Below are 22,678 nucleotides of genomic sequence, written 5' to 3'. Positions count from 1 at the left end.
GGGGGTACACACTATGCCCAGAATTATAATAACTAAACTATTATAACATGACCCTGTCACACCTCAAACCATAGAAAGTATAGTTTTTTTTTTTTTTATTCTATTCTTTTCTTGTTATCCTTTTCCTTCTTTAGTTTAAGAAAAAAAAAGTCAAAAAAGTTGAGAGATAAGTTGAGATGACAATGGTTTATGATACAAGCCCCCAAACAATATTAATGTTGCGCGGCGTATTATATGTGTGTTCAGTTAGTATCTTCCAACAAAAGAGACTATTTGTACGCTAGATTAGACTGTGACGTAGGAAAAAATCAATATTAACGATTGAGAGAACATAAATAAAAATGTGTGAAAGTTTGCTTGCATTAGAGAAAATAACTATTAATCGAGTATTCTTGTTTGAAAGTTTGACTACTTGATACCCCTTAATCAGACTTTTTAAAAAATAAACCCTAGTTACATGAATTTGACATAAATAAACTAGAAGCGCATAATAAAAATACAAGAAGTAAAGCTACTTTACATTTACATTAAATATGACTTGGACTTGAACAAAGGAAAAGCTGGTCCAGTAGGCGGCACTTGGAGGGGCCGCATCCTTTTCTGCGCGCAGGGGCGGAGCTAGAAGCCCGATATGGGTCCGTCTATTTTTATTCAATATATACAATTATTAAGTTTAGAACACAATTATTACTTATTACTTGTTAGCATTTGAAATCATTGTTGTAAAGTTTCAAATTTTAATTTTGCCTTTGTTGCGCTTAAACACATGGGTGTTGGCAATATGCGTGCCCTGACAGCATTGTTAGCTTTGCCTGTTGCGTGCGAACACGAGCTATCATTGGAGTGAGACAGTTTCATACCTAAATTATTAAGATTTCACAAAACTCTCTTAATTTACCATGAAATCTTTGTGCCAGGTGGACTTATTTGACCAAAATATTTTTAATCTAAAGAAAGTTATAATTCAGGCAAAAACATGTTATTGAATAGTTCAGGATGATGGGAGGAAGGGAAACGTCACTTCTTCTTTAGTTCCTAAACTTTATGCAAAGGTAAATTTACATTTGCTTTCTTTACTGACGCTAATGAAGCTGCTTTTGTGGCTCCTTTTGGTTGGGCTTTAATTGAGACTCTTTTTCTTTTTTTTTATAATAAAGGCCGCTTTTTTAAAAAAAATCTTATCTTTATGAGTTTTAAAATTTGATCTTGGCGTAATTGAGAATCAGTCCGGATAAATAATATATCAAAAAAATTGAGAAGAGCTTATATTTAAAATTGAGCAACTTTCACATAGAGCAACCACAAAAATCATATTTGTATGCTATAACTATAGTTTGCATAATTGCGCTCCATAGCAAACATAAATATGTATATTTCGCTATACATATACAAAGAAAGCAGTTGTATAATTTCGTTATACTATACAAAAGAAAGCAATTGTATAATCTGTTTTGGTATACATATACAAAAGATCAATTGTATAATATGTGTTTGTATAAAGCGAAAAAGAGAGAAAGACAAAAGAAAACTTGGCAGGGGAAGATCATATTTGTATAATCATAAGTGTATAGGACGAAAATATATGCATTTGTATTTGTATATACAATTTTCTCTCACTTTATACAAACACAATGTATACATTTGTGTTTGTATAAAGTGGAGAGAGCCGAGTGAGCGAGCGAGATCTGGGAGAGTGTTGAGCGAGATCTGGGAGAGGGAAGAGAGGGGAACGAAAATATACGTATATATACAATTTTCTCTCGCTTTATACAAACACAAACAAAGTGAGAGAGGCGAATGAGCGAGCGAGATCTGGGAGAGGGGAGAGAGGGGAACGAAAATATATGTATATATACAATTTTCTCTCGCTTTATACAAACACAAACGCATTTTATACATTTGCGTTTGTATAAAAAGCGAGAGAGGCGAGGGAGAGAACGATAGTGGCGAGCGAGATTCACCAGGAGAGAGGTGAAATAGCAACAATTTGCTATGAGGTACAATTAAATCAAACTATATTTATAGAATTTAATTTAAATTAATAGTTTGCTATTATATACAATTTTCCCCTTAAAATTTGATTGGCGTAAACGATAATCAGTTCGGGTAAATAATATATCAAAAAAATTGAGAAGAGCTTATATTTAAAATTTAAGCTAGAGAAAGATTTGCATGGATAGATGTTCATTACAATTTGTTATTAAATAGTTTCCAAGCTCAAATTTTAAAATTCAGCCTATCACAAACATGAATCATTTCATGTGAATGATATATCAAAAGATTCAAAATATTGAGAGGAGCTCATCATATCTAAAATTCGGCCTATCACAAACACGAATCATTTCATGTGAATGTTGTATCAAAAGACTCAAAATATTGAGAGGAACTCATCATATCTAAAATTCGAGACTGTTTAAAGGAGATTTGAATAGGTCGGGATTGAAAAAAGTAACAACTTGTTGAAGAGATATAATAATGTATATATATATATATATATTCAGTTTTACTCTACATATAATATCGATACATTTAATATATATGCGACCAGTTTAGCTTAAAAAAATTTGATTGATGTTACATTGACATAAGAAACCCCTATATAAGATCTCCAAAGATTTGTTGGAATTCACATTCAAGCTTAAGGGAGTGCATGAACATGAAAATTGTAAGTATTTGAAAATAATAAATTTTGTTTTCAAAATGAAATATAATATTGAAAAATTAGAATTATATTTAATCATGAATACAAATTGAAGTTATTTTTAATCTTTCGTTGAAACGAAAACAATGAAAACAAAACTTTTTGTGTATTAAGCCCTTGGTGAGCCCATGATTTACCTAGTTTGAGGCCTCATTAGTTCACATGAAGGCTTTCAAGTCCATTATTCCCTAATAAGTGGTGTATTAATTCCTTGATAATAAGCCCACTGCCATGCACTCCAATAGTAAAGCTAGCACGCTTTAAAAAATGAAAAAAAATCTTAAATTATGCGAAATTGAAAAAAAAAAGTTCTTTATTAATATTTTTCATGAGAAAAGTATATAATTCTGTTTTTTTTTTCTCATCTGGTGTTCAAAGTCCACACTGAAATCTCGACTAAATTTGAATTACGCATTGCAAAGCCCATTTGAAACACATAATTTTCTCTATACCCAAAGCTCAAATCTACTGTTGTCGTTATTAATATATTATTTTAGCTATATAGTAATTTCCCATTTATTTGATTAAGTCATCTTGGACTTATGTATAACTAAAAGAGTAGCTTATACGATACTAAACCAATTAAATATTTTTTAAATACTAAACCATAAAAATCTGTCGGAAAAACAAAAGATTTTTGGTTGGCATAACAAGAAAACAACAAAAGCCAAATATTCAAAAAAAAAGTGAAAGTCATTTTAATTAATTTGTTCCAAAAATGAAATTAGGTGAAGATTTAGGACGTTTGCTGTACCAACTTTACTTCTAACCAGTTTCTTCCTTATTGTCAACTCACTTTCATCACCCTTTTTTTAAAAAAAATATTTTACAATATTCAATCTATTAATTAATTTTATTAATAAATATAATACGACTGTGAAATATGTTTTTTTTTTGGTTCAGTATGTTGGTGTCATTTTCACTAGTTTAATTTCCTAGATTTGTTACCTTACGTGTTATCATTAACTTACTATAATGGTATACACGTGTATTATACACCATATCTCATGGTTAACTGTTACTTACTCCCCTTTTTTTTCTGTCCGAGTTTTTTGCACTCTACTACTAATTATTTTTCATATTTTTGAGATTGAATCTAAGACTCTGGTTAAGAAAAAAATAACTTCATCTACTATACTATATTCTTTGATGGTGAAACTGGGTTTTTTATTTATAGTTTTTGGAATTATTTAAGACGTGATGGACCATGTGAATAGGAGTAAGGGGACAAAGAACAGAATATGAGACCTTAGGTTAAAAATCATATTATAACTAGTATAGTTTGATAATATATATAAAAATAGTATTTTCATCGTTTCAATTTATATGAGTTAGTTTGACTTGACACAGATTTTAAAAAATAAAGAAGATCTATTTTTGAAAATGGTGGTCTAAAATGAATTATAGATATATGTGTGGCCGGCTAGAAATCATGTTATTAATGGTAAACTGAGCATTTTAAAGCTAAATTAGAGTACAAAAATATAGAAATATGTCTTTTTTTAGGCTAACTAAAAATGAAAGTAAGTCATATAAAATGGGATAGGGAAATTATTAAATAAGATGTATTAATAATATTATCATTAATAATGTTGAGACTAATCCTATTGACATTATTTTGTACTGATTACCTTACTGAGAAACTATAAAAATGCTTGGGAATTGGGATATGTTACATCTTGTTAGCATGTCGATATTACGAACAACTACTTATCGTAATATAAGGCTCAAATATGGCTAAAATTTTATAAATAAAAAGATATAGGAGGCTACACAAGTGAACTCGATGTAGAAAATTAAACCATCAAGACTTATCATTTAGTGTGATTGGACAAAAAATTCTTAGTTGGGATTTTAATATATCAGAAATAACGTTTTCATTTTATAAAATAGGAATAAGATATGTACTCCCTCTTTATTATATTTATTTGTGATATTATATTGAATATATTATTGTTATTGTCGTAAAAAAAACAAGGAGCACGCACAACGCACAGTCTAATTCTTATTGTATAGTTAATAAAAGTTGACTAATTATCCTTGACTAAGTTAGAGATTTTTCTCAAGTTTCGTAAATCAAAAGGTAAAGTGAATTATACAAGTAAACTTCATTTAACAAGTTAAGCCTAAGAGTGTGCACTCACTCAATTGAATTAAAAAAAAAGAAAATATGGAATAAAACAAAAGTGAAAAGTTAGTGAAAATATTAATAATTTTGACTAAAGCAATTTCAAGCCATGCAAGCAAATGACGCAGTAAAATCTCTTTTTATTATTTATTCGTTGCATGGCTACGTCTTTTTTTACTAGCAGAAACAACCTGGTCCCATTATCTATTAGAAAATTAGATTTTTTTAAAAAAATCAACTTTTTTTAAAGAGATATTATTCATGCAAGCAAGCAATTTTAGTCGGGATACAAGTAAGTCCATGTTTATTTGAACATTAATATTTTTTTGGTTGTATTTGAAATTTGAAAAATACTTTAAAACCTAGATATATTCAAAATTTTACCCTAAATTTTATTTTATTTTATTTTTTATATAAAAGAAATTCTACATTAGAAATTTTCCTCTCAAGAAAATGTATCAAAATGAAAGTTAAGTCGTTTAAAGAAATTTAAAACAAGAAAATAGAAATATACCCCATTTAGGGATAGGTTAATAGAACTTAATTACGGACTTAATAAGAAAATATACTATTACTATACAGTCGTCTCGATTTCAATTTGTTTGTTTTACTTTTCTTTTTAGTCTGTTTCAAAAAGAATATATCTTTCTTTTTTGGTAACACTTTAATTTCAACTTTCTATCTGACATGTTTAATACCACAATATTAAAGGACATTTTGATATATTTCACGTATTTTAGTTTAAAGCAATAAAATTTAGTTATTATTATTTTACTTTTTTAAATTTCATACCAGGTCAAACTTAGACGGTGAAATAAAAATTAAAAGAGAGTAGAACAATATAATCCATGGTCGGCAGGTCCTCTACATCTTATTTAGAATTTTGACCAAGTAAATTTCTAACTTAAAGATTAATGTTTAAAACAAATAAACTTAAAAGGTTCCTTGCCCACTTATTATAGTCGATTATGTATGAAGATAACTGTCAAAATCAAAATTTGTTAATTGGATTAAAGTACAAGAAACTAGACTGCTCAATTGTATAAATACTAAACATGTCTAATTTGGTAGCATCAAATAGAAGAAACCAAAAGAAAAATTACAAATAAATTCTTCCACAAATTAAATTAAAATGGGAAGGTCTCCTTGTTGTGATGAAAATGGGCTCAAAAAAGGACCTTGGACTCCTGAAGAAGATCAAATACTTGTTGATTATATTGACAAACATGGTCATGGAAGTTGGAGAGCCCTTCCTAAGCTTGCAGGTATTATAATAATTCCAACAATTTTTTTTTTTTTTTTTTTTATCACTACTAAAAACGGAATTAGCTACGAGCTTCATCGCTGGTCCATCAATGATTTACTCGTAACTAATGAAAATTCGTTGCTAAGTGGGATTAGCAACAACCTCTTTTTGGCATGAGCAAAGGTAGCTAGCTAGGGGCGTGTAAGGGGTTTATCTGAATTTTTTTTTTCTTCAGAAATTATATTATATATAGAATGTTAAAATTATATATGGTTTATGTATATATAATAGATGTTGAATTTTCTTTGCTTCTGATTTCGATAGGTAAGTTCTTAGTTATAACATAGATGATTTTTGTTTTAACAAAACTAACATTTGTTGTTTTTATATGCTATATAGGACTTAATAGGTGTGGGAAGAGCTGCAGGTTAAGATGGACTAATTATTTGAGGCCTGATATCAAGAGAGGCAAATTTTCTGAAGAAGAAGAACAAACAATTCTTCATCTCCATTCCATCCTAGGAAACAAGTAATTAATTCTTTCAATATAACTTACATTATTTATAGGTCAGTAAAAAATATAGAGAACTTTGGTATATTTTTAATCGTATTTTATATAATATTGACTAAATAATAAGCTTAAATAATGTGGGGTTACTAATGGATAATGGTGATTTATATAGTTGACCTCGATTTTGCTAGAGATTTATGCACAATTATTGTTGTTGCTGCTAACACATTTGTTTTCTTGTTTGTGAAAATTCATATTGATGATATCTTTTGATATTATGGTTGTAGATGGTCTGCGATCGCGACACATTTACCAGGAAGAACAGACAATGAGATCAAGAATTTCTGGAACACACATTTAAAGAAGAAGCTAATTCAAATGGGATATGATCCAATGACACACAAGCCAAGAACTGATTTATTTGCAAACTTGCCTAATATAATAGCTTTGGCAAATTTACTTCAACATCATCCACTTGAAGATCATGCAGTGAGATTACAAGTAGAAGCTGCCCAATTAGCTAAAATTCAATATTTACAATTTCTATTCCAATCTTCAAATAATTATAATCCAACACCACCTACACCCTCATTAAACACTCAACATTACAATAATAATAATAATAATATTAATCTTGGAGATTTAGGGGCATTTAATTTGACAAATTTTGTTAAAGAAAATAGTACCCCTTCTTTAAATTTATCCAATATTGAAAATCAAACACTTTTCTCCAATGAAAATAACTCTTGCTCTCAACTACTCCACAATAATCAAGATAATACACAACAAGTCCCTTTCAATTTCCAAACACCTTTGAATAATAATATTAATGAAATTAGTGACCATATTAATTGTCACAATTTTAATTTTGATCAAGAAAATAATTCAACTAGTTCCCCATTAAATATTACTAATATTCTTCCTTCTCCACATTCTTCAAGTCATTTGCCACCTTTGGCTGAAATTTCAATTAGCAATAATCAAGGAGATTCCAGCAGTAATTCAACTAACAATGGTGCTGATCAAGGGAGTTCTTCGTATTGGCCAGAATTATTTTTTGAAGAACACTTCATGCATGACATTTCTTGATATTTGCGCGGGGCTCGGAAAAAAGTTGAAGTTTTTTTTGTATATTAGTATGATTGGTACGTTGTTGATGAGTGAGATGGACAGTGAGGATTATTATAGACTCAATTTGCTTGGGATTGAGACGTTATTGTTGTAAATATGTTATTGATTGTTGAGAGGGTACACATATGTTCACATTGCTAATCACATTACGATTCTTGTTTTTTTTTTTGATCCTTGTTGAATGTGTTATAATGTAAATATTCCTCATTGTTATAATGTAAATATTCCTTGTTGTTCTGATTTTATGAGTTCAAATTTTATAAGTGTTAAGATTTCAGTAGAATTTTACAAATATATTTATACGACATGTTAAAATAATTATGAATTCAAATGAATTTGTGACAGAAGCTATATAGTCCCTTAACATATTCTCCCCATGTGAGCTATAGTAACCTGAGATTTCCTAGTAAAATACACTTGATACTTCCTTCCAAATACTTTTTACGATTTTCTTTTTCCTTCTTTTATCGATTAACATTTTATGCACTAATTAATGACATAAAAAAAATACTTATTGATCTCACTCAGATCATGATGATTTATAATTTTATATCAATTATTGTATCTACAGGTACAATATTTGTGTAACAATTGACAAGAACTTATTGGTTACTTGATAAAGGAACATGTAACGACATAGCTATATTAGTCATATAAAAAACAACATTACGGTATCGATCAAAACGTTCAAGAACTCCTTAATTAATTTATGTTGTCGGGCAACACATTACATTAGCAGATTTAATTTTTATAAAATATTTGATTGTGAACTCAATTATCATTGCAAATAAATTTAAAATTATTATAGAAATTAGAAACTGTTCTGTCCTTGACTATAGCTTTAATTTTTGATGGTCTATGATTAACACAACAATATATTAGATGATTGGAAACACAATAATTAATACTAATCTAATGAGTACACAAATAAAGCATTTATTTAATTTCTTGATGTTGCCACTTATACTCCCTCCGTCCACAATTGTTTGTCAGGGTAAGGTCATGCACATCCCTCAAGGAAAATTTAATACAAGATGTAATTTGACTAATATAACCTTACAATACCAAGAATACCAAAAGTCCACATAACTTTTCTATTGAACTACACTATCATTAAGGGCAAAATTGGAAAAAAATGACTAATTATTTTTTGATTGTTTAAATTGACAATTAATCTTGGACATCTATTTTTAGTATACCTGCCAAAAAATTGTGGACGGAGGGAGTATATGATCTCATTACTATATATAATTTCTAGATGTTCGTGACCTGTATCATCATGACCAGGGGCTGCGTCATTTAATTAATTATATGTCTTTTTAAAATAAATAAAAGGGCTTAATTAAATGACATAAGAACTTTGAAAAAAATCTAACATATAGGGTAGGATTAGGTGGTTTGAAAACCTTCTTAATTTCTTCTCCACCCACAAGGAACCATGAGGTTAAGCTAAGAACGAAAGAAAAAACCTAACGCTATCTAAATTTTGTACCTTTGCTTTGACAACATACGAGTCTACGACACTAAAACAAAAACAACTTTTAACAACAATACATATATATATTAATAATTGACATTAGAACTAAAGTTGATATAGGCTTTAACAACATTTACATAGTGCTTAAATGTAATTGTCATTAGTAATTGCTTTTGAAAAACATACTTAAACTTAATTGCCGCTATAAATTATTTTTGGTATACTGTGACTCCACAATTAGTACTTGACATTAATCAAAGTTACTACCTCCGTCCACTTTAATTTTTGGTTTCCTTTTTTAGAGTCAAACAGTAAGTACTTTGACTAACATTTTACAATGTATTTTTTCATCATATTGATATGCAAACAATTGCAATTTATAGTACTTTTCGTATAGTTTTTGAATATCTAATTTTTTTGTTTAAAATATTGATTTAATGTAATTTAATTTCACTTTAAAAATTAGTCAAATTAACATTTGAAAAATGCAACATGACAATTAAAAATGGATGGATGGATAAAGTAGTAAATATCTTATTCTTGAACTAAACCACACACAAATGCAAAAACAAACTTTATTTTTATAATTAAAAAAAACAACAAGAAAGAGTAGAGAGATACCATGGGAATATCGACGAGTGTGTGAAAAAAGTCTTCGTAGTAAATTGAGACTTTTTTTCTCATATGGTTTGTGTGAATTTAAAGCATTTGACAGTCAATTTCTTCGTAGAAAAGAAATACCCTTTCCTAACTACTTGATAGGAGATTTGTAACATTTGACTTTTTTTCCTTTGGTATTCGAATTTTATATTGTGATCCAACTAAATGTTCTGAATTCGAGTCATCGGGACGTCAACATTAAAAGCATAAAATGTTTCCTAAGAAACGTGACTTCATATATAGGATTTCGGCCTCTAGTTAAAAGTGGAGGAGTACTTACCACCCTATCTAACACTAACTATTACACATACACAATCTATTACGAATTAATTTTAATATTGGGTTTGTTTTACGGTCGTTAATTAATTAACTTATTTGCTCAAATTATGTATACTTGTCTAGCCAAGATTAATAAACTATCACTTTCATTAGAAGGGATTTTAATCTAGAAGTAATTATTATTATAATACAGAAAATAAAAATAAAATAATTTGGAAAGTGAGTGTGATTGATGTAATGCATTCAAAAATTGTTATGATTTTCTCCGTGAAGCTCTTCTAATAGGAGTAATTAGAGTATTTTTATTAGGCTTAGCCCATGCATCACCTAACGATTTGGTTCTTCTATTTCTCCAAATTAAGCATCCTAAGTTCCACAATCGAAAAATTAACCCATAAAAATATGAGTCATTCAATTCATCTGAATTTAAAAATTGGTTAATAAGTGTAACATAAAGAAAAATTAAGAGAAATAGGGTTCTTAATTTAGTGTTTGATATTTTTTATAATGTGAAATTGTAAATTCGGAATAATTGTGAAGTGTGAATTGAATGCTAAAGGGTAAAGCCAAACTAGTGAGTTACTAAAATTAATGCTTCATCCGTCCCATATTAGTTAATCATTTTTCTAAAAATAGTTGTCTCATATTAATTGTTCACCTTCCAAAATCAAGAAAACATTAATTAAAATTTTCCTATATTACTCTTTTAATTAATTCTTTTTGAAAGTATTCATATTTGTTTGTAAAATTTTCAAGAAGTTTTTTAAGGGGCGGATTAGTAAAACTATCCTCTTTTTTATGATTTCTTAATACTATGTGTGTTAAAAAAAAAGATCAACTAATATGGGACGGAGAGAGTATTTATGTAGAGGTAAAGTAATAAATCACTACAGTCTTAATCAGTTATCGGTTTATCCGATAACTCAATATTAAAAAACTAAAATTGAATCGATAGCTTGATAATTTTTTTTATATCGAAACCATTTAAAACATGTTATCCCAATAGCAATAAACCAATATCATTTTTTTTTTATTCGATTTATCGGTTGGTTAAATTTTTGCACACCCTTATTTAAACATGTCACGTGGACAGCTGAAACTAAAGTGCTGCCCAAAAAAACCAAAGAATTCATTTTTTTAAACAGATTTAAAAAAGAAAATAGTCATTCTTTTTTAATGAGCAACTATTGTTATTTCTCAACGTGTCAAAGACAAATCACAAATGGGCCAAGCCCACATGCCAAGAACCATTTTTTGCTTATTTTCTTATGTATAAATTATAGGAACCACATATTATAAGTACTAAATAACATCCTATCCCTTCTAGTTTTTTATTTACCAAAAATCCCTTAAAAATGGTGTTTGCGGGATACATAGCGTTGTGCACGGGATACATTAGGTTTGATACATTCCACATAGCGGGATACATAGCGTTATGCACGGGATACATTAGGTTTGATACATTCCACATAGCGGGATACATAGCGTTGTGCATGGGATACATGCGGGATACATAGCGTTGTGCACGGGATACATAGCGTTTGATACGGGATACATAGCGTTGTGCACGGGATACATGCGGGATACATAGGTAAATAAGAGATTTTTGAAATTTTTGAAAATTTTGAAATAAGTAGAGATAAATGGATATTAAGATAAGTAAAAAAGTGTAGTTAAGTAATTTGTCCTTTTCTTATCTCGTATGTTTGCAGTTTGCACAGTGTAACACAATTTAAATAGAAATACTGCTGCTAATGAAGAAAATAACTATGCATTTATGAACATTTTTTTAAAAAAATATTTCTTTTTTTATTCTACGTGTGGACCTTCCATGGGATATTGACAAGAGTGTGCTGAATTATTTGTCCTTTTTTTGTGTTAAACTTTTAAAAAAACATTTTAGGGTATCTAGAAATATAATTAAGCTAAAATATACTATCTGATAATAAGTACTAATACTGGCTAAGCTAAATTAGAGAAAAACTCTAGAAGACATGTGGATATGCCAAAATTAGGAGTAGTTGGCTTGTTGTCTTTCATCGTCTCATCCATCAATAATATTGTTAGGTTTATGTCCCTCAATGAGTAAAAAGGTGATAAAATTAGCTAATGAAAATATAACTTGATCAATCTTTAAACGGAATCATATTTTCACGATGGATCGACTTGGGGCATCTCATTATCTCAAGTCAAGCTGATAAAAATTGGATTAAATTGAGTTAATATGTAATTCGAAGTCACTCAATGACTAGAGAACTTATTCAAATAATTTTAAGATATACTTAAATTTTATGGTTTAATATAGTCATAACAAATAAATAAAATATTAATTTTATTTGGTAATTAAACAGATGGTAAGAAAACAAACAAATAAGTTAAAAACTTGATTAGAGTATAGAGAATTTAGTTACGATTTATTATTTAGTTCATCTCAATTAAAACAATGTTTGGCCAAATAGATAATTTGCTCATTTATTGATTAAAAATAACACCAATAGCCACTTTTTGGCTATGTATTTTAAAAAATTATTATTATCATAGAGTTTTAACTTCTATATGGAAAATTTGTAGAATTTAAAAGTAGGTGACATGTGATTAATTTTCATTTACAAGATTTAGAAAGTGAATGTTTGGGAATTTTATCCTCTATTGTTTCATTCTATTTTGACACGTTCAAATTTAATTTATTTTTTATTTAAAAACCTCAAATTTCATTGCTATATGCCTATACGTGTATAGGTGGTAATAAGCGGATTGAGCTAAATTTGAGCGATCATAATAGATTGAGTTAATTAAAACGTTATTAAGATTGAAATGGACTAAAATGTGGATGAAAACCCAATTCATGTAGATATTGTTAATTTAGTTTTTAATTGCTTTATTTGTTTTTTTATATCTAATTTTTAGTACCTGATAAAAACATTATTTTATTTTTACTATGACTATATATTATGTATCAAATAAAAAAATGACTTCTTTAAAGCATTTTGATAAAACTTTTCATTGAATAATTTTGACTAAATATCGACTCAAATAAGTTAAAGTTACATATAATACATAAACATACCAATAATTGACCCAAAAATTCAAACAAATTGGAGTCGAACTCAGGATTTGAAGACTTTGGGTGCATCAATATTACCTTAGCTCAAATATGAGCTCTAAGATAAACTTAAAATAAAAAAGGTGAAATAAACACTCTAGTTGGATTCAAACCTAGGTCTCGCAGGTGGATCCTCTAGCTTATACATGTAGCATAATGACATTTCTATGCTTTTCATGGTGTACTGTTAATTATATCATAATTTCTGTCAGTTTCTCGAGATATATACGCATCTCTAGCCACTGCCTACGTTATGCAATTTCCTTTTTCTTTGTGGGGAGGAGTTCCGATTTGCAACTTGATATGCTGTCTTAATCCTAATGGATTCTAAAATTTTATTGTTAAAACATCACATGATATGAAATTTATAATAAAATAATATGTTGTATTTTAGAGTAGTTCAATGAACAAAACATTCCGTATTAATAGGATTTTTATTGAAGGATCACATCTCAAAGGATGTGATGTAAACAGTAGTCGGATATAGACAGTTTGTCCTTATACAAATATTAATGATTATTTTTACGGTTCAAACTCATAAATATAGATACACTTTACTATTGCTAGCTTCGAGGCTCGCCTTCCAATAATGCATCCTTCCATTTTTAATTAAGATTTGCTTCCAATATTTTACCCTAATCCATGTCCTTGTTTCTCCTATAATTGACAACTTAGACATGATAATAGCTTCAATTAAAACTTTGTCCATACTTATCTATGTACGTAATATGCTCAATACTTTTATTTTGCTGGTATTAATTACCATAATTGTTGATTTATTGTACTAATAATCTTTATAAAATTATGTATTTGAAAATTTAATATGTAATTGTAAGTATTTATTTATAAAAAATAAAAAATATATAATTTATTAATGTGATACAGAATATTTTGATATATTATTTAAGAATTATAATTTACTCATTAATAAGATTATATACAAACTAAGAAAATTTAATAATTTCTCATATAAAAAATATTTATTTAAATAAATTTCAACCTCAAATTAATTTCTACGTCTCAAACTACGTAGCCTATATAGCCGCCAGCCGTGGAACCATCTCTTTTTACGTAAGGCATCTTCACTTTGTTTCTTTTTGGTTTGCCAAACAAATTTATACAACTTTTTTTCGTTGTTCAACAATTCATATAAAGGTGTTGTTGTACCAATTTTTACTAAATCGAATTATAAAAGTGGTCCATATATATTACTTCCTTTTGTCTTTCAATATTTTGTATTCTTTTTTCCACAAATTAAAAACATACACAACAATATATAGAGAAGATCCCCAAAAGATTTGTTGAAAGTTACTTTCAAAGGTAACATTCAATTATAATTATATGCATGTTCCCATTAGAAGTAATACTAAGTTATTCATTTTTGCAAAATTTGGACATTCCATGCTCGTTTGTTTGTATCTGACGAGGTTTAAAATTGAATGATTCAGATCTTAAGAGTTAAATTCATTTGTTGATATATATTATGATTTAAATTTGAATAAATTTTAATTATTGTGATCTTGAACAAAAATAAGTAACAATCATGGTCATTCTCGCCAACCACCTCCATCAATCACCTATATCATCACAATAATCACTGATAACTAACATTGTTATCTACTATTAGTGGCAACCACTTACACATTTATCACCTCCATCATTACAATTATATTCATTGTCACCACTGCAATCATCTCACAACTACGGTCAACTATCTCACTAACAATCAACACCATCAATATGACAATTAGAACCACCGCTAACTATCACCAACATTCTTCCTTCTTCGTCACTCACCGGCATCAATTACTAACATCAACCAACTCTATAACAATTACTAACTACTAATATGTCTGCAACACTAATAAACTCCAACATTATTACTATCATCATCACTACAATTACTAGCAACTAGCACCAAAAACCATCTACCCCGAATCAGTAGTGAATATAAATATTTTTTTATATCAAATAATGATTTCACTAAACCAAATTTATATCTTTCTATTATTTACCTATTTAACTATGCATTTATGAACATTTTTAAAAAAAAATTTGTCTTTTTTTATTCTACGTGTGGACCTTCCTGGGATATTGACAAGAGTATGCTGAATTATTTGTCCTTTTTTTGTGTTAAACTTTTAAAAAAACATTTTAGGGTATCCAGAAATATAATTAAGTTAAAATATACTATCTGATAATAAGTACTAATACTGGCTAAGCTAAATTAGAGAAAAACTCTAGAAGACATGTGGATATGCCAAAGTTAGGAGTAGTTGGCTTGTTGTCTTCCATCGTCTCATCCATCAATAATATTGTTAGGTTTATGTTCCTCAATGAATAAAAACGTGATAAATTAGTTAATGAAAATATAACTTGATCAATCTTTAAACGGAATCATATTTTCACGATGTTGACTTGGGGCATCTCATAATCTCAAGTCAAGCTGATAAAAATTGGATTAAATTGAGTTAATATGTAATTTGAAGTCACTCAATGACTAGAGAACTTATTCAAATAATTTTAAGATATACTTAAATTTTATGGTTTAATATAGTCATAACAAATAAATAAAATATTAATTTTATTTGGTAATTAAACAGATGGTAAGAAAACAAACAAATAAGTTAAAAACTTGATTAGAGTATAGAGAATTTAGTTACGATTTATTATTTAGTTCATCTCAATTAAAACAATGTTTGGCCAAATAGATAATTTGCTCATTTATTGATTAAAAATAACACCAATAGCCACTTTTTGGCTATGTATTTTAAAAAATTATTATTATCATAGAGTTTTAAATTCTATATGGAAAATTTGTAGAATTTAAAAGTAGGTGACATGTGATTAATTTTCATTTACAATATTTAGAAAGTGATTGTTTGGGAATTTCATCTTCTATTGTTTCATTCTATTTTGACACGTTCAAATTTAATTTATTTTTCTATTTAAAAACCTCAAATTTCATTGCTATATGCCTATACGCATATAGGTGGCAATAAACGGATTGAGCTAAATTTGAGCAATCATAATAGATTGAGTTAAAATGTTATTAAGATTGAAATAGACTAAAATGTGGATGGAAACCCAACTCATGTAGATATTGTTAATTCAGTTTTTAATTGCTTTATTTGTTTTTTTTTATATCTAATTTAGTACCTGATAAAAACATTATTTTATTTTTACTATGACTATATATTATGTATCAAATAAAAAAATGACTTCTTTAAAGCATTTTGATAAAACTTTTCATTGAACAATTTGGACTAAATATCGACTCAAATAAGTTAAAGTTACATATAATACATAAACATATCAATAATTGACCCAAAAATTCAAACAAATTGGAGGCGAACTTAGAATTTGAAGACTTTGAGTGCACCAATATTACCTTAGCTCAAATATGAGCTCTAAGATAAACTTAAAATAAAAAAAGGTGAAATAAACACTCTAGTTGAATTCAAACCTAGGTCTCGCAGGTGGATCCTCTAGCTTATACCTGTAGCATAATGACATTTCTATGCTTTTCATGATGTACTGTTAATTATATCATAATTTTTGTTAGTTTCTCAAGATATATACGCCTCTCTAGCCACTGCCTACGAAATGCCTTTTTATTTGTGGGGGAGGAGTTCCGATTTGCAACTTGATATGCTGTCCTAATCCTAATGGATTCTAAAATTTTATTGTTAAAACATCATATGATATGAAATTTATAATAAAAGAATATGTTGTATTTTAGAGTAATTCAATGAACAAAACATTTCGTATTAGTAGGATTTTTGTTGAAGGATCGCATCTCAAAGGGTGTGATGTAAACAGTAATCTGATATATACAGTTTATTCTTATATAAATATTTTGATGATTGTTTTTACGGTTCAAACTCATAAATATAAATCACATAGATATGCTTTACTGTTGCTAGCTTCGAGGCTCGCCTTCCAATAATGCATCTTTCCATTTTTAATTAAGATTTACTTCCAAAATTTTACCCTAATCCATGTCCTTGTTTCTCCTATAATTGACAACTTAGACATGATAATAGCTTCAATTAAAACTGTCCATACTTATCTATGTACGTAATATGCTCAATACTTTTATTTTGCTGGTATTAATTACCATAATTGTTGATTTATTGTACTGATAAAGTGACAATCTTTATAAAATTATGTATTTGAAAATTTAATATGTAATTGCAAGTATTTATTTATAAAAAAAAATAAAAACATAAAAAATATATAATTTATTAATGTGATACAAAATATTTTGATATCTTATTTAAGAATTATAATTTACTCATTAATAAGATTATATACGAACTAAGAAAATTTAATAATTTCTCATATAAAAAATATTTATTTAAACAAATTTCAACCTCAAATCAATTTCTACGTCGCGAACTACGTAGCCTATATAGCCGCCAGCCGTGGAACCATCTCTTTTTACGTAAGGCATCTTCACTTTGTTTCTTTTTGGTTTGCCAAACAAATTTATACAACTTTTTTTTGTTGTTCAACAATTCGTATAAAGGTGTTGTTGTACCAATCTTTACTAAATCGAATTATAAAAGTGGTCCATATATATTACCTCCTTTTGTCTTTCAATATTTTGTATTCTTTTTTCCACAAATTAAAAACATACACAACAATATATAGAGAAGATCCCCAAAAGATTTGTTGAAAGTTACTTTCAAAGGTAACATTCAATTATAATTATATGCATGTTCCCATTAGAAGTAATACTAAGTTATTCATTTTTGCAAAATTTGGACATTCCATGCTCGTTTGTTTGTATTTGACGAGGTTTAAAATTGAATGATTCAGAACTTAAGGGTTAAATTTATTTGTTGATATATGTTATGATTTAAATTTGAATAAATCTTAATTATTGTGATCTTGAACAAAATAAGTAACAATCATGGTCATTCTCGCCAACCACCTCCATCAATCACCTATATCATCACAATAATCACTGATAACTAACATTGTTATCTTCTATTAGTGGCAACCACTTACACATTTATCACCTCCATCATTACAATTATATTCATTGTCACCACTGCAATCATCTCACAACTACGGTCAACTATCTCACTAACAATCAACACCATCAATATCACAATTAGAACCACCGCTAACTATCACCAACATTCTTCCTTCTTCGTCACTCACCGACATCAATTACTAACATCAACCAACTCTATAACAATTACTATCAACCGCTACTAATACGTCTACAACACTAATAAACTCCAATATTATTACTATCATTATCACTACAATTACTATCAACTAGCACCAATCACCATTACTATCACCAAAAACCATCTACCCCGAATCAGTAGTGAATATAAATATTTTTTATATCAAATAATGATTTCACTAAACCAAATTTATATCTTTCTATTATTTACCTATTTAACTACTTTTTAATTATTTGAGTAAATATATTATTATTTTATATTTAGAAATAATAACTTATTCAGGGTTGAAAAATAAATATAATTCTGATCATTTAGTGTTTAAATAGTGTTAATCATTCCTGGGGTGAAGCCATATAGCATGAAAATGAGCCATTCAAACATAATTCAGTAAATTCAATTGAAATAATTTTAAAAAAATACTACTAGATTTGATCCAAACTTAATATATTTATTGAAAAATTCACTGAGTATGTTCATATATTAAATTTTAAATTCAAAATTCATAAAGTTCAAATCATAAATACATCTCGGTATTATTCAGTATCTTTATTGAGAAAAAATCCATGAACATTTACCTACTCTCTTATGCCACAGTTTTTAATTATGAAAATGAGCTAGGGATCAAAAAGCTAATTTTGTGGTCAAAATTCTACAGACTAATATGAGAAGTAGTTTAACAGTAAGCAGGAAAATGGTAAATTGTGTGTTACTAATTAACATGTACCAAATTGATTACTATTAAGTCCAAAGTTACGAAATTATAATTTATACCCACAAGTGCCGATATGGTTCTCGCTCTAAGTAGTCACTCAGTGGCTTTTATCATCGGAACGCAGTAATAAATGACTTATTTCAAGATCTAACATCGTCGAAGATCAGGCTATTACTAACATAATTATAGACAATTTTCAGAAAAAAAGTTTTATTTTTTTTCAAAACAAAACTTGGTACAAAATTAAAGTTCCTTCTATTTTTTTCAACCAATAAAGACATATATATTTGCAATAGTATATAACACTACATGCATGGTGTGATTTTGGCAAATTAATGGTTGGAGTTTATTCATGATAATATATGAAACCTATATTTCAAATCTAATTCATTTGAGGTAGAATCATATATCATATATATATATATATATAAATTAAAGAGAACCTTAGACCCGCCTATGTGGCGCCATCACAAACAAAGATTCCTTTTTAATTTATTTATTTTCAAAATTAGTCTTCTATTTTTATGAAAAGTTGTGACTTTTATATATGAAGAGTTGCTACATTTATGAAAGGTCGTAACATTTATGAAATGTTGTGACCTTTTCGGTAAGGCGTACAATAAACATTTTGTTCACACTACTCTTTTTGTCTATAAATAGAGGGGTTTCCTCTCATTTTAAAACAACGAAAATTCTGAACTTCTTCTTCTTCTTCTGCACAATTAAATATTTGATTTTGAACTTCTTCTTCTTCTTCTTCTGCACAATTAAATACTTGATTCTGAACTTCTTCTTCTTCTTCTTATGCACAATTAAATATTTGTATACTTTACTCCTGTTGAGTGGCTCACTGACACTAATGTTTTTGTATCATTACACTGGTGAATAAAATTGTTTCATCCTGAGAGTATCTATTTCTTTAAACCTTGGGTACTAGAGGGGAATAATTTTCTTAAGGAGACAATGTGCATTTAGTGGGCTCGATTTTTCCTTTCTATTGTTATAGATCCTAGTATATTTTTTTACAATCATTAATTTATGCTTATGATCTTAATTGTTGTTTTTGAGTATATGTTTAAACTTTGTTCGTTTATGTTTTTGTAAAGTTATTGTTATAAGTATTTGTTAGTACAGACTCTATGTAAATCCAACTACTGCAGATTCACAAATAACTTTTTATAGAATACATTTATTTAGAACATTCTCCAAAGAAATATTTTCTTCTCCAAAAGATCAAGCCTAAAAATTTATATGATTTTTTGTTGTCATCATAATAATGTTAATATTAATAGGAGTAAAAAAAATAGAAAGTCAAATAATCAAATTAAAACTAGCAATTAATTACAATTATATGATACACAATGATGATTATTCTCTCACACCAAAGTACTTTTTTGAACTTTTTTTCCATTATCCCTTACTTCTCTTTCATCCTTTTCAAGGATCCTTAATGTTTTGTTTGTGCACAACTTCAATTACCAAAACACTATCATAACTATATTACATATGAAATTTGAATTTTGAAAGATTGCATTTTAATTTTAAAACACATAATGACTACATATTACTTATTGATATATCATATGATTATTGAACCTTTGCTCTTGATAAACACATTAGTTATATATATTTTTTTAAAAAATATTTAATATTTTGAAAGTAATTGATAGTGTTACTCTAACGAAATTTGCAAAGAAGAAAATTGATAAAAATATTTATTTGACTCTCTAATTAAAGACACTATGTAACCATGCATATAGATGATAAAAATAAACTAAACATTGTAAAATTTCAAAAGCAAATTAATGAATCTGTAAAATGAAATTATGTAAACTAGGAGAAAATAGTGTTATGATTTGTAATTTTGCCTTTACTTTGAATAAAACAAATGGTAAACTATAATTGAATAACTTCTATACTCTTAAAAACAAATTTATATAAAAATACTATAACATCAAATTACAAGAAAAGATCTATTCTAATTTTTTTTAAAGAAGAATGTTTTAACCGCGCGAAACGCGGATCCATTAATTACTAGCTGAGTATTAAATTGTGTTTGATCCTTGAAACTTTGAAGAAGAAGTTGGTGGTTATGGACAAAATTTGTTCCTCTGAACTTCAAGCCAAAATGTCTAAAATTCAATTAAATATATGTCAGGACCTCACGTCAAAATGTCTGAAGTTATGTTAAATCTTGCTAGTACCATAAGCTTAAGTAAAAAATATCCAAAATCAACATTAAGGAGAGCCATTACAAATTTAACGTCTTGTCAATGTCATAACTTCAGTACAAAAAGAATAGCCTACAATTTGGCCTTGTCAAATTCCAAAACTTCAATAAAACATGTTTGAATTTGAGAAATTCATTATATCAAACTTCAAACAAATTAAATGACCAGGTCAAACTTCAGACAAAAATGTCCAACCAAACATTACTCATATTGTATGGTTAAAACGTTCAAGTTTGATGAATATGATTCTCTAAAACGTTAAAAAAAATCCAGTTGTATGCCACTATGTAGCCCTCCTTTTGTCATTCCCTTCAACTTTTCTCCATGAGTATGATGATTGTTATGAAAATTTGGACTGGTTACTAAATATGGGACCCTTCTCCAATTTGTGTTATACAAATCATAACACATTAGAGCTAGTGTTTAATTCATCAAAACTTCATTAATTCTGAAAATGAAAAGGTTAATTAGTATCAAAAGTCTTAAAAATTCTTAAGATGGGTAACAAATTGTATATATATTTTAAAAATTACGGAAAAAGGGCCAAAATATTCTTGAACTATAAAAAAGAAGAAGACATTTTTGCCACCGTTATCTATTGGTATGTTCGAATTTCAAAAGTCAAATGGTTTAATTTTGCTCATGAATTTGGGCAATGAATTTTTATATTTTTTGAAATAAAATTAATTAGGAAACTACATAAAAATACTATAATTTACGTTATTGAACCGATAATCATATTTCGGATAATCTAGCTTTCTTAGTCCCTCAAGACTAAACAAGGGGTAGTACATAAATATTCATATGTTGTCCATCGACTACGCCTTTCAGACGTCAAAATAATTGGCAGTTCAAAATATATATATGAAAACATTGCAAAATTTATTTAAATCTTGAAATCTGAAGAATATCATGTAAATTGAAACTGAGAAAACTTTAAAAAAGCAACTTTGAGCATTTTAGGAGAAATTGGAAAAACAAAAAGGGGATTGACTAAAGTATATGCCATGAAAAATTGGACCGGGCTAAAAAAGAAAATAACACACACTTTAAGAATCCACAAATTAATATAGCTTGATTTTGATACAAAAATTAACTAGGAAGTTGAAGCTGATCTGACTGTGAATAGGAGCAAGTGTAGTTCAATATTTAGACGATTAGAATATTTTTAATATCAAAAGATAACAAAGAATAAAAGTGTTCTATTTTCTGCAGTTCAGAAGTATTTTTGATCTTTTTCCGTTAAAACTGTAACACTGTAATTGTTTATATATCTTCTCATTCCATATATCATC

General features: G+C 28.0%; 1 protein-coding gene across 1 annotated transcript; it reads left to right on the top strand.

Moving 5' to 3' along the window:
- The first annotated feature begins 5,909 nt into the window (after window positions 1-5,909).
- LOC125814149 (transcription factor MYB93) lies at window positions 5,910-7,696 on the top strand. Its single transcript, XM_049493606.1, has 3 exons — window positions 5,910-6,094; window positions 6,475-6,604; window positions 6,874-7,696. Exons 1-3 carry the CDS (start codon window positions 5,962-5,964, stop codon window positions 7,673-7,675), a joined length of 1,065 nt encoding a protein of 354 aa, XP_049349563.1. The 5' UTR covers window positions 5,910-5,961; the 3' UTR covers window positions 7,676-7,696.
- Window positions 7,697-22,678: the final 14,982 nt, after the last annotated feature.

Source organism: Solanum verrucosum, unplaced genomic scaffold, assembly GCF_900185275.1.
Source record: "Solanum verrucosum unplaced genomic scaffold, falcon-dt-bn FXZP01000230.1, whole genome shotgun sequence".
In the NCBI taxonomy this organism is placed as follows: Eukaryota; Viridiplantae; Streptophyta; class Magnoliopsida; order Solanales; family Solanaceae; genus Solanum; species Solanum verrucosum.
The sequence above is the reverse complement of the archived record's forward strand: the minus strand, read 5'-3'. Positions and strand labels throughout refer to the sequence as shown.